Source organism: Mizuhopecten yessoensis, unplaced genomic scaffold (assembly GCF_002113885.1).
Source record: "Mizuhopecten yessoensis strain PY_sf001 unplaced genomic scaffold, ASM211388v2 scaffold3459, whole genome shotgun sequence".
Taxonomy (NCBI): Eukaryota; Metazoa; Mollusca; class Bivalvia; order Pectinida; family Pectinidae; genus Mizuhopecten; species Mizuhopecten yessoensis.
The window spans coordinates 651,652-665,604 of NW_018405055.1; the positions used below are offsets into that span (position 1 = coordinate 651,652).

General features: G+C 36.0%; 1 protein-coding gene across 5 annotated transcripts in view; it reads left to right on the top strand.

Annotated features, from left to right (window-relative positions):
- LOC110447569 (aromatic-L-amino-acid decarboxylase-like) overlaps window positions 1–10,394 on the top strand; it is a 42,351-nt gene extending 31,957 nt beyond the window's left edge. For all 5 annotated transcript variants that reach the window (XM_021493347.1, XM_021493344.1, XM_021493346.1 and 2 more), the window contains 8 exons: window positions 2,733–2,876; window positions 4,145–4,211; window positions 4,783–4,877; window positions 5,834–5,901; window positions 6,651–6,741; window positions 7,880–7,978; window positions 8,278–8,379; window positions 9,278–10,394. In XM_021493347.1, the coding sequence (XP_021349022.1) occupies window positions 2,733–2,876; window positions 4,145–4,211; window positions 4,783–4,877; window positions 5,834–5,901; window positions 6,651–6,741; window positions 7,880–7,978; window positions 8,278–8,379; window positions 9,278–9,481 (870 nt within the window). In that variant the 3' untranslated portion in view covers window positions 9,482–10,394. The remainder of the gene's footprint in view (window positions 1–2,732; window positions 2,877–4,144; window positions 4,212–4,782; window positions 4,878–5,833; window positions 5,902–6,650; window positions 6,742–7,879; window positions 7,979–8,277; window positions 8,380–9,277) is intronic.
- The last annotated feature ends 3,559 nt before the right edge of the window (window positions 10,395–13,953 follow it).

The following is a 13,953-nucleotide window of genomic DNA, read 5'->3' on the forward strand; positions in this document are numbered from 1 at the left end:
TCACATATAATTATACAACAAGAGATCCCAGAGGGATCTTGGCGCCCACCTTTGTACCATCTTCATTAGTTCTTTGTCAGTTCGATCTTTTCTCTTCTTTCCTCTAATCTGTTTGATCGAGTCATGTTAACAGTAAATACACCTTGAGGTAACTTTTGATCTAAACTTAATACTGATGTGTATGAAAGCCAACCTTCAAAGTGAGTTTGTCATTTCACATATTTACTAGTACAGTACTTAATGTGAAAGAAATAGAATCGATCATTGCAATATGAGAAAGATCTGTTTAGTTCTTCTTTTAATCCATTTTGTTTTTATGATCAGTCTCAAAATATAACATACACAACGAGGGATCAAGGGGAACCTACATTTAAAATTTGAGAAAGATCCCTCCCGTACTTCCCGAGAAATAGCGATAACAAACTTTCACTATCAAAATCCAAGATGGCTGCCTGTCGGCCATGTTGTTTATCCGATCAGTCTCTAAAATTGCCCTGCACAGCTAGGACCAAGGGGAACCTACATATAAAATTTAAGAAAGATCCCTCTAGTTCTTCCGGAGAAATAGCGGTAACAAACCTACACTATCAAAATCCAAGATGGCTGCCTGTCGGCCATGTTGTTTATCCGATCAGTCTCAAAAGTTGCCCTGCACAGCTAAGGACCAAGGGGAACCTACATATAAAATTTGAGAAAGATCCCTCTGGTACTTCTTGAGAAATAGCGATAACAAACTTTCACTATCAAAATCCAAGATGGCTGCCTGTCGGCCATGTTGTTTATCCGATCAGTCTCAAAAGTTGCCCTGCACAGCTAAGGACCAAGGGGAACCTACATATAAAATTTGAGAAAGATCCCTCTGATACTTCCCGAGAAATAGCGATAACAAACTTTCAATATCAAAATCCAAGATGGCTGCCTGTCGGCCATGTTGTTTATCCGATCAGTCTCTAAAGTTGCCCTGCACAGCTAAGAACCAAGGGGAACCTACATTTAAAATTTGAGAAAGATTCCTCTGGTACTTCTTGAGGAATAGCGATAACAAACTGTCACTATCAATATCCAAGATGGCTGCCTGTCGGCCATGTTGTTTATCCGATCAGTCTCAAAAGTTGCCCTGCACAGCTAAGGACCAAGGGGAACCTGCATATAAAATTTGAGAAAGATCCCTCTGGTACTTCTTGAGAAATAGCGATAACAAAGAATTGTTTACGGACGGACGACGGACCACGGACAACAGACGGACCACGGACCATGGACGCAGGGTGATTTGAATAGCCCACCATCAGATGATGGTTGGCTAAAAATACAAAAATATTTCATTCATTTTATTAACTTTTTACTTAAAACAACTTCTTCTCAATAACCAAGAGGCCCAGGCTGATGATATTTGGCCAGTAGCATGCTGGGATGAAGGGCTACCAAGTTTGTTCAAATTCATGACCTTGACCCACTTCCAAGGTCACAGGGGTCAAATGTCGTAAAATCTTCAAACGACTTCTTCTCAATAACATGTAGCATGCTGGAATGAAAGGCTACCATGTTTGTTCGAATGAATGACCTCGACCAACTTTCAAGGTCACAGGGGTCAAATGTCTCAAAATCTTCAAACAACTTCTTTTCGATAACCAAAAGGTCAAGCGTACTGATATTGGGGCTGTAGCATGCTGGGATGAAGGGCTACCAAGTTTGTTCAAATTCATGACCTTGACCCACTTTCAACCTAATGTCCTTGTTCGACATTCGAGGTCACAGGCATCATATGTTTAAATCTTTGAATAGGTTCTTACGAATCAAACACTGATATTCTGCCTGTAGCTGTTATTTAGTCCACTATTAAGATAACAAGTGTGAGATTAATACCAGGTGAGCGATGCAGGCCCATTGGGCCTCTTGTTTATTATCATGTTTGCTTTCATCTACATTTAGTATTCCTTCTCTCTTGAACATTTTAGAGGTTTTCAGTTAAGTGTTCTGCACTGTTTCTATCTGAAGTAACAATTTAGACCATAGATATTTATCTTGATACCCTCACTGATTTATGAGCTGTACATTAACATTTTATTCATGATCGTCAACAGTAACGCAGGTTCTTTCCCTTAAAATGTTAATCTAAGGTTGAAGGGGATCTGGAGGAAGGTATTAGTAAGTACATGGTGTGTTATGTCTTATTAGCATTTTAGTTATTCCTGTGTCTTCATAATTGAGCTTCATCACTATTTCTAGTTCATTTTGAAGTTCTTTGCTAGAAAATACAACACAATGTATGCAAAAAATCTTCAATACAATAAAGGCATGGTAAATAATTTTCAAAAGATTAACTTCAAACTTCATAAGTTATTTACCATGAAAGTTCAGACAAACTTGATAACTACCATTATCTGAGGATATGGAGTTATGGCCCTTGATGGAATTGCCAAAACATCTGCTCCATTCTCCATACAAGCTCAATTAGCATTAATGGAGTTATAGCCTTTTTATGGAATTACTTTGGACACATTAAGATACAATAATGCATCAGTAGGACTTTAAGTATGGGACAGGTGAATATTGTTTCTCCCTGCAGTACGCATACTCTTTTTAGCTTGATGGTACACCAATGGAAGATCTTATTAAGGAGAATATTTCTATTCTTTAACTTCATCCCTATGTTTCACTAATGAGATATCCTTTAATTTGATCCAGAATGAAACATTCTGGCATGTGTATGAATAAGAAGTATGATTTTCCAGGCCCACTCATCTGTAGAAAGAGCAGGTCTTATTGGAGCAGTCACAATGAAGAAATTGGAAACAGATGAGAAGGGTGCACTAAGGGGAACAACTCTCCAACAAGCCATAGAAAAGGACAGAGCAGCAGGTCTCATTCCATTTTATGTATGTACATTTTGACATCATGTATCATGTGTGCAACCTAAAATATGGAAGTTTCAAGTTCATCATCCGAATAAGACACAAAGGAGAAACACATTGAGCGTTTCTTTGTTAAATACTTCAATTTAATGTGTATTTCCTATGTAAAGAACTCACGCTATGCTCAGTCAAACATGAAACTATAGCTACTAAACCAATGGTCAGTATGTGTATTTGATGAAGCTTCCATGACATGACAGTTTGTCAGTCTTTTACCACAAGGTTAAGGTCACAACAGAGGGTAAAATGTTATATCAAGGCCTGTCCAATCGCTGAATAATACATAATGAAACATCATAAATATTAGTACACATATCAAGATGGTATGTTGTGTATTAGACATGTCAATAACCTTGAGGTCAAGGTTACGGCAAGGGTCAAAGGTCATATCACTGCAATGTGTAATGTTAACTTGACCATTGTGACCAAATCAGATATATCAATGTGCAAGGAGAGAGTGAACGTATACTTAATCTGGAGTATATACCAATTATTTTACAGACTCTTGGTCTTAAGTTGACTCTTTAAGTTACAGTCAAATCTGCTTGAGCAACCTATTATATAGTCAGTTTCATCCCACCAGTTGGTACATGAATTCGTGAATTACGAGTACCAACTCAAACAAAGAATTGCTTTATATTAATTTAAACTTGTAATAACTTCTTGGACCTATGAATTCATGGATTAAGATTACCCATAAAATCAACGAAATAAAAAAAAACAAGAAAAATTATTAATTTCACAGTAGACCTTTTTTTAGCTTGTGTACAGCTTTGATGCACATTCATATTTTAACCTTGTTGTCATATGTCTGTATTCTTTGAGATTCTGTCTCTTGTATAACAGTTACTTTTAAAGTAATCAAATCTATATATACAACCTGGCATTATAAAAGTACACCAAGCAATAATGCCTACACATTGATGTGTATATGATTGAGAAACAATTGATGACGGATCATTATTTATCAAAACAAGGCTGAATGTGATTAGCTTGAATACCCTAAATACTTATTACTGTATAAAACAAAGTTATCATATGGTGGAATATATGTATATTGTAATTATGTATAGGTACACCTTATATATACAGGTAAACAATTGAGGCAATAAATGATTTTCACCTAATATAATTGTTAACACCTGTTTAGCATTCATACAAATGTACTATGCTGACAATAATAAATGCATACTTACACTATATATAATAATATACCTTGCTGCTCCCCACAGCTGTGTGCTACCTTGGGGACAACCTTATCCTGTGCATTTGACAACGTGCTGGAATGTGGACCAGTGTGTAAGTCTTCTCTTCATGATTCATTATTCTCCAAACATTCAGAGCAGTTGTCTCCCTTTTCCCCTGTTCAGTGTTCTTCTGTCACATCGTAGGGTATGATTTCTATGATATACCTACCACCAGATATTGTATGAAAAATAAAAGACATGAGAACAGTTTAAAATTTAACATCGCAATCGGCTATTGACTGGAGAGGTCATGGACAAATCAAGATAAAATAACCATTTTATAAATGCTGAAAACTATTAATGCTTTCAAACATAGTACTGGAAGGATGGGAGATAATGAATGATCTCTTATGGGTGAGCCAGAGAAATCCCAACCCTTGGGATGAGATCAGGGGTAGATAATCAAATATATTGCCTCTGATGGTTGATTTCTCTGATAAACCCTGATGATAGGGGAAGATTCTACGAGTCCTGTTGACAATATATTGTATCCAAACAGATATTTTCTTTTTTTAATAAACTTTTTTTCTCTCTCAAATAATTGGACAAACTATTTGTCTCTAATAACTGCATTTTAATAATGTCACTTAAATTCATCTTTGGTTTTGCGTTTTTTTGCTTAGGTGAAAAGGAGGGAATTTGGATGCATATAGATGCAGCTTATGCTGGAAGTGCTTTCATCTGTCCAGAATTCCGACCACTTTTGAATGGTGTCAAGGTGAGTTTGTATATATCATACCTCCCTGCAACGAGGTAGAGGATCGGCAAATGATGAACTGGAATATGGTTGTCCTTTTGTACACCTATTGTCTGGCTATACATTTTACTAAATAAGTGAAGTAATTTCTTTGAACTTAAGACATAAAAACAACATGAGGTGATGCTATATTGATTTGTGACTATTTTTATGCTGCAACACAACCTAGCATGCATCATGGAATTTTGTCATGATGTTCCAGTTTGTAAAAATGGTCTGGGGTGGGTGTTGCGGTATCTACTGTAGCATTCAAGTGAGGTGGCACTATAAATGATACCGTTGGAAGCACGGTCCCACTACAAACAGAACACAATACATCTCCAGCACACACACGGGCATACACACAAAGGGAGATACTAGCCATGTGGCATAGGTCTAGTAGTTAGCGCCTGATAAGGCAGCTCCTGCTAATTCCTCAATATTGTATTGATTAACATATATGCTAATTGTATTGACTGTATAAAATTGTATATCTATGTACTGTAAAGCGCTTTAGAGTGGCTTATGTTAGCTAGATAGGGCGCTATATCAAATGTTGTATATTTATTTATTGATACTGATTATGAATGCCAACTGAAAGCAGTTCAATTTGCTTAATTAAGGCCACTGCAGCAATTACTAGTAAATGTGTTAAGAACACTGGAGCCATAGTATTTTTTAACATACACTACAGGGCTATAGATCTTTATATTTAGATGTGTGTTAAACAGACCAAAACTACAATGAATAAGGTGGTGATTAAGATCACAGGCATTTTGTTTATATTTTGTTCTACAATGCTGCATAAAATACACCTTTTTTACTTGTGAGTTTATGCCTCAGATTAGATATCCTCTTATCACTTATATAACCATGACACCATGACATGACCTGTCTCAGTAACAATGACATTTTTATTCTTTACATTTTCTTTACAGTATGCAATGTCTTTCAATTTCAACCCTCATAAATGGATGAAAGTGAACTTTGACTGTTCTGCCTTGTGGTAGGTACATGTGTCATATGAAGATTCATGTTTTTATCTTATCCCAACAGCAGGGCCCGTATTCGTGAAACCGTTCTCATGCTCAAGCATGGATATTGTATTCAAGCCGAATTCCTTGTCCTTGTTATAAACTAATGAAAAAAATGTTTTGTCAATGATTTATAAAAACATTGAGTAATTAATTAAGGCCGAAAATTGTTTTCAATGTTTACATTTGACTTTTTCATCGTTTCACATGATTTAAGCGAATTACAAGAAAGTGGGTTTTTGCACAGAATCCATGCATGAGCATGAGAACGGTTTCATGAATACGGGCCCTGGTCTCTTAGTTTCTGGAAACTAAAATCCTCATACATGTATATAGTTATACATGTTTATCTACTATATTTTCCCCATAATTTGAGAGAAGCTTTACAATTCTTGAACTTACTAGAACAACTTTGTGGGGTGTAAATTTCATGCAACTTTTCATCAAAAGCACAAATAATTTGCTTTGTTTATTGTTTCATCGGGCTGTGATTTTAAAATGAAACCTCAAAACAAAAGTGCTATACAGTACGTAAGCAGCTAATCAAACAATGGTCAGCATTATACTATATTCTGTCCTATCCAGTTTTATTATGTACATGCAGATACTGTAATAAACAGCAGGAGAGATATTGATATTACCTACTGGTATATCTTATCATTATTTCAAAATCCACTACCTCATGTTTTACACCATTTCAGTTGTTTCTTTTTTTATTTAGGGTACAGGATAGCTCCCTGATCAGTGATGCCTTCAACGTGGACCCTCTGTACCTCAAACACGAAAACCAGGGCAAGATGCCTGACTACAGGGTAGGTTACTTTGTACCCTCTGAACCTCAAATACGAAAACCAGGGGAAGATGCCTGACTACAGGGTAGGATACTTTGTGCCCTCTGAACCTCAAATACAAAAACCAGGGCAAAATGCCTGACTACAGGGTAGGTTACTTTGTACCCTCTGAACCTCAAATACGAAAACCAGGGTAAGATGCCTGACTACAGGGCAGGTTACTTTGTGCCCTCTGAACCTCAAATACAAAAACCAGGGCAAAATGCCTGACTACAGGGTAGGTTACTTTGTACCCTCTGAACCTCAAATACGAAAACCAGGGTAAGATGCCTGACTACAGGGTAGGTTACTTTGTGCCCTCTGAACCTCAAATACAAAAACCAGGGCAAGATGCCTGACTACAGGGTAGGTTACTTTGTACCCTCTGTACCTCAAACACAAAAACCAGGGCAAGATGCCTGACTACAGGGTAGGTTACTTGGTACCCTCTGTACCTCAAACACAAAAACCAGGGCAAGATGTCTGACTACAGGGTAGGTTACTTTGTACCCTCTGTACCTCAAACACAAAAACCAGGGCAAGATGCCTGACTACAGGGTAGGTTACTTTGTACCCTCTTTCTATAAACATGAAAACCAGGGCAAGATGCCTGACTATAGGGTATATTACTTTGTACCCTCTGTACCTCAAACATAAAAACTAGGGCAAGATGCCTGACTACAGGGTAGGTTACTTTGTACCCTCTTTATATAAACACGAAAACCAGGGCAAGATGCCTGACTACAGGGTAAGTTACTTGGTACCCTCTGTACCTCAAACACGAAAACCAGGGCAAGATGCCTGACTACAGGGTAGGTTACTTTGTACCCTCTATATATAAACATGAAAACCAGGGCAAGATGTCTGACTACAGGGTAGGTTACTTTGTACCCTCTATATATAAACATGAAAACCAGGGCAAGATGCCTGACTACAGGGTAGGTTACTTTGTACCCTCTGAACCTCAAACATAAAAACTAGGGCAAGATGCCTGACTACAGGGTAGGTTACTTTGTAACCTTCTTTATATAAACATGATTCTGTGAAAACCAGGGTAAGTGTATTCTTATAACACTTAATGTCAAGCAATTTATAATGATGCAACCTGATTTTTTTTCAGCATTGGCAGATTCCCCTTGGCCGGAGATTCAGATCCCTCAAGCTGTGGTTTGTTATCAGGGCCTATGGACTGAAAGGTTTACAAGAGTATATCCGAAAGGTAAAGGTTTCTAACTTGCTATAAAACAGGAACTGTATAGACATGATATATATATTTATAAGACCTTTAACATGTACACTGTTCTAAACATGATACACATTCAGATGTTAAAATTAACGTATAAACAATGCAGAATTCTCTTACATCATTTTTAAGACAATGAATGAATATTGACTAAATACTGCATACATTTTTATGCATTTTGCATCATGTCAGGTTTTTGAGGGAAAAGGTCAAGGTCACGTTTATTTTTTTATTTCCAAAATTACTTCAACACTACCACCTCTTAATGTTCACAGGATGTCCAGCTGGCCCATGATTTTGAGAAGTTAGTGGTAGCTGATGACAGATTTGAAATCTTCGGGGAAGTTGTAATGGGCCTTGTCTGCTTCAGGTTGAAGGTTTGTCTTGCTTTCTTACTCAGCACATTTAATTATATATATCTTTTAAATTAATCATAAATTAACTGATGGAATAGTTTTTCTTTAAAGAGGGTTATGGGTATTTAGTTAGCTAGTGGCTTTCAATTCTATTAGACATAAGAATATGTAACTGAAAGAGATATGTGTTTTTGAATATCACATTATGCTTGTTTTAATGGATTGTAATAATCATTAAGTGCTATAAAAAACCAAATATGTATTATAAAACTGTAGTGATTAGTTAAAATTTAGTAAAATTTAAATACAAATTGACATTTTTGGAAAGTGCTGTTGGCTTAAAATGACTATTGTCAATGCTTGATACTCCCGTTTTTGGGGTAAATGACATTGATACTCCCGTTTTTGGGGTAAATGACATTGATACTCCCGTTTTTGGGGTAAATGACATTGATACTCCCGTTTTTGGGGTAAATGACATTGATACTCCCGTTTTTGGGGTAAATGACATTGATACTCCCGTTTTTGGGGTAAATGACATTGATACTCCCGTTTTTGGGGTAAATGACATTGATACTCCCGTTTTTGGGGTAAATGACATTGATACTCCCGTTTTTGGGGTAAATGACATTGATACTCCCGTTTTTGGGGTAAATGACATTGATACTCCCGTTTTTGGGGTAAATGACATTGATACTCCCGTTTTTGGGGTAAATGACATTGATACTCCCGTTTTTGGGGTAAATGACATTGATACTCCCGTTTTTGGGGTAAATGACATTGATACTCCCGTTTTTGGGGTAAATGACATTGATACTCTCGTTTTTGGGGTAAATGACATTGATACTCGCGTTTTTGGGGTAAATGACATTGATACTCCCATTTTTTGGGTAAATGACATTGATAAACTGTGTTGTAGGGACCCAATGACGTCAATGAGAAACTCCTGAAGGCAGTCAACGATGACGGTAGGATTAACATTGTTCCCTCCAGTGTTAAGGGCACTTACTTCCTTAGGTTGGCCATCTGTGGTTCCAAAACCAACAACAACGATATCAACTTTGCATGGAAAGTCATCAGTGAAGTTACTTCAAAACTTCTTCAAGAAAATGCATGTAAATAGGAAAATAATTATGATTATTATTTGAAAACATTCAAAGTTATAAGTAAATATATAAGTCAATGTATTGCTTTACACTTGGGAGGGACAAAAAAATGATAAAATTCCAAATGAGCACTCATCATAAATGTTATCAAATAGTAGGTATTTAATCGGTGTTTGTATAATTATGTAGTGATTGGGACAACTGTTTTAGTCAACCACCAGCATGTTGGATCATGACTGGCCATAAGTCGTACATGCCACTACATACATGTATGTATTTTATATGTGATGAAAGTAAAACATATATGCAGACGTGTTTTAACTGGACTTGTCAATAATGTGTAAGTCAAAATGTTTGCTTATCTCATGTTTACTGATGTAATCAGCCCAAATATATGATTGGCACACTGTATATTGTGGCAGCAATGTTAAAGCAAACACTTCTACACTGAGATTGTTTAAAAAGTAAAAATGTAAAATATTCTCAGTTTCTTTCTAAATTATTCCTCTGGGTACCAACATCATAGACTGTAAATTATGAAGACATACATTAATTTCTTTTGGAAAAGACAGGACTTGAAGATTGACTTAAAACTTCAGGATACTATATGTTCTGAATGTGTATGAGTTCCATGGACTTTGGGTATATTTCCATGGCCAGGTACTGGACATAGGTCGGTGGTTTTTCTCCGGGAACTCGGGCTTTCCTCCACCACCAAAACCTGGCATGTCCTTAAATGACCACAGCTGTTAATAGGACGTAAAACACAAACAAACCAATATTATGTGTAAATGTCCATGGATTCTGTGTATGTGTTGAATTTTATTGCCTTCATGAAGTACTGTCAGTTACATTGTTGTTAGCTCACCTGCCCGAAGGGCAAGTGAGCTTATAACATGGTGCAGTGTCCGTCGTCCGTCTGTCCGGCGTCAACTTTTTACTTTAAACAACATCTTCTCAATAACCAAAAGGCCCAGGGTACTGATATGAGGCCTGAAGCATGCTGGGATGAAGGGCTACAAAGTTTGTTAAATAAATGACCTTGACCCACTTTCAAGGTCACAGGGGTCAAATATGTTAAAATCTTCAAGCAATTTCTTCTCAATAACTAAAAGGCCCAGGGTACTGATATTAGGCCTGTAGCATGCTGGGATGAAGGGCTACCAAGTTTGTTCAAATGAATGACCTTGATCCACTTTCAACCTGATGTCCTTGTACGACATTCAAGGTCACAGGCGTCATATGTTTAAATCTTTTAATAGGTTCTTATGAATCAAACACTGATATTCTGCCTGTAGCTGTATTTTAGTCCACTTTTAAGATTACAAGTGTGAGATTAATACCAGGTGAGCGATGCAGGCCCATTGGGCCTCTTGTATTAGAAACATTAGCAGAGAAAGTCATGACACAGATAAGCTTTTTATTATGAGGTCATTTACTGAAGAAAATGGATATAAGTATCAAATATTTAATACATCCATTATATTTTAATTAATTGTCAGATTTGATCTGCATGTTTTATATAAAAATAAACTTATAACCATACATATTGTTACCATGTGGTTTTGTTTATAAACTCACTTGTGTGAGAGAAAATAATGTTGTGAATAAATGACCTTTTCTGTTTTGCATTGAGTATGCAACCGTGATTGGTTTTATTTTTTAGAAAAACACAATAAAGATGTTTTCTTGCTTTTCTTTACAAGCTGAGCTTTTCTTTTCAGGTTATACCAAAATAATGTATTTTTTCTTTCACAAATTTAAAGCTGCTATATTATATTACACACTGTATTTACTAATAATGAAAGGTTGTGATTTCTTCTTGAGAAACCTTTGTGTTTTAAAAAATCCAAGCCATACTTACAATGTAGTTACCATATATTTATTACAATACATGATATCATAATAATTACGGATAATTTTTTATTTAAAAGATTGTGATACTGCACTTACAAGTCTGCAAAGTCTATATTGCAGCTACCATTAATTCAGTTTTCTATAAAAAATGTGTATTCAATTGAGAGGTAATGAACAATTAGGAAAATTAGAGCGTCTACCAATCATTTGGTCCATTTTATGATATACTACAATACTGATGCTATTCAAATAATTTTTTACTTGGAATGTTTAGTGCCTACAGAAAGTATTATAATGTAAGGCATCTGTCATTTTTTTCTATTTCAAATGATCAAATAGAGCAAATGAAATCCTTCATTGATTCATTGCATCACGTTATCTTCAAAGGCTCGCATTTCTGGTTTATGCTTTTTGAGCTTGTGCTTTTTTTTCACACAAAATTGAATGTGAGGAACATCTAAGATAATAATATCCTGGTTAAAACCAAGACAAAAATTGATTGTGTGAAAAATAGAATTTTCGGTTGATATTATTGTACCGTTTAGTTATCCTGTCCAGTATTGAAATTCTAACCGTTGATTGGCTTTATCTTTGAGGAAGAAGCGACCATCTTCAGTGTTGAATGAATCTGTAGTCATAAACATACAAGTATTTAATATATATGGTAATTTAGTGTTAATAAATGCATGCAATGTCAAACCAAAATGTTAGTAGTTTATGTAAAACTATTGTATGCACTGGTTGAAAGTTCTTAAAAGATGGATTTTCTAACACGAATATCCAGAGTGCATTGTTCTTTTTTTGAGTATGATTGTTAATAAAATAAATTTGGTTTTTATGATGCATTTGTAATTATAATATTGTGAAATTAAGTTTCTGTTACCTATGATTGAATGGAAACTTGAAGAAAAGTTTGTTGTGTAGAAAGTACTAAATAGTTGTCCACAAATATATATATACAAAGATGTTACGTTATTTCAGAAACTAGTTTACAGAGGTGAGGTTGGTGGGGTGTCAGGGAGGCACTTCTTTGTTAATTCAACCACCTAGAACTACTTGTTTTGCTAGAATGCACTGTATTATGTTAACTATTATTTATACCCAATCACCTATACATTATCAAATATGTTTCCCCTGTATTCATATCTGGAATAGCCCCGACTGTAAAATGATGTATTTCTTAAATATGTATATGGAGACTACATCATATTGGTATGTTGTTTTATCCTATCTGAATAAATTGGTGAATGTAAAGAATATACGTTTGGTTTTCATGGTACAAATGTCATCAGACTCTTTCATTTCTTGGGTTATAATAAATAGATGAGCAGCAAGAGGTCTAGAGAGCCTGTATCGCTCATCAGGGTTATTTATAAGCAACCAGGCAAAATATTTTCAAAATATAAGGCCAGTATTCATTGAACCATCACCAAGGTATTTTGAAAGTGAAACTGTTTTATGTAAAATTTGCCCCAAGGAATGTTAGCCACTTTACTTAGTCCCCTACCCAGTACTACCTGATGGGAGTATGGGTTTGTTATGTCCGTCAGTGCATCAATGTGTCCAGTGCATATCATACGTATTCTTTCTAGCTACAACAGCCAATATTGCATGCAAATAACTCATGGGATTGTGAAGTATTTTAAGTACTAAAACACATACTGAAATCAGATCTTGGGGCCCCCATGTTCATTTTTTAACACCTGAGTTTATCTGGAAGTCGGCGACTATAGATTGTTTGGGAGATGTCTTTTACAGCAAAATCAGACAATTTGACTCCACTCCTCAGCCTCTTTATCTTATCCCTTAGTAAGTAGAAGGGGCATGTAAAAAATCACACTGCCATTGCATCGATGCAGTTAAAAGAAAGCTTGTGAACTTTGTATCCCCATGGAATTCAGATGCCCAAAAGTTTGGGAAGTATTGTGACAAGCAAGTGCACAAATTTGATTCTAAAGTAAACCCCCTTCCTTGGACCCAGATAGGTCAGTACCTTCATTATAACCTCATTAGCAGTCATCAAGAATATATACAGATCTTCCCTGAAGTATGGGTGCATGTATGTGAACATATTATAAATGACATCAATTCTATTCTATTGTCTCAAAACTTAATGTTGGTGTTCACAAATATCTTGGACAAGTTTGTATTTAATGAACTACCATAAGCTAGAATTGCTACCACTTTTCCATTGAAACTGCCCTGTAGTTTTAGGCATTTAAAGCTAAAAACAAATTTGCCCCCTTATTAATGAATTGTTGGGCCAAGATAACTCTACAATTGCATAAATAAGGGTGCGCCACCTCTCCCGGGGGCAAGTAGTGGGCCAGGTCCCAACAAGAAATGAAGGTAAATTATCCTGCTTTTCCGAGTACTGGTGTTTTAATCCAAATATTGTTAGTAAAATCCTTGGAGCAAGAAGAATCAACCTTTTATAGTGAATGGGGCACTTGACATAAGGTAATGTTAAGGTCAATCTACACAAGAGGCCCATGGGCCTAAACGGTCACCTGAGTCCTACAGTATTTATTTTTGTTGTTAAAATATGTACCAATTTGAGTACAAAATAGTTAAGTATAACGTTAACTTAAGTTTGTCAGGACCATGAGCTGATCATTCCTAGACCGAGTTT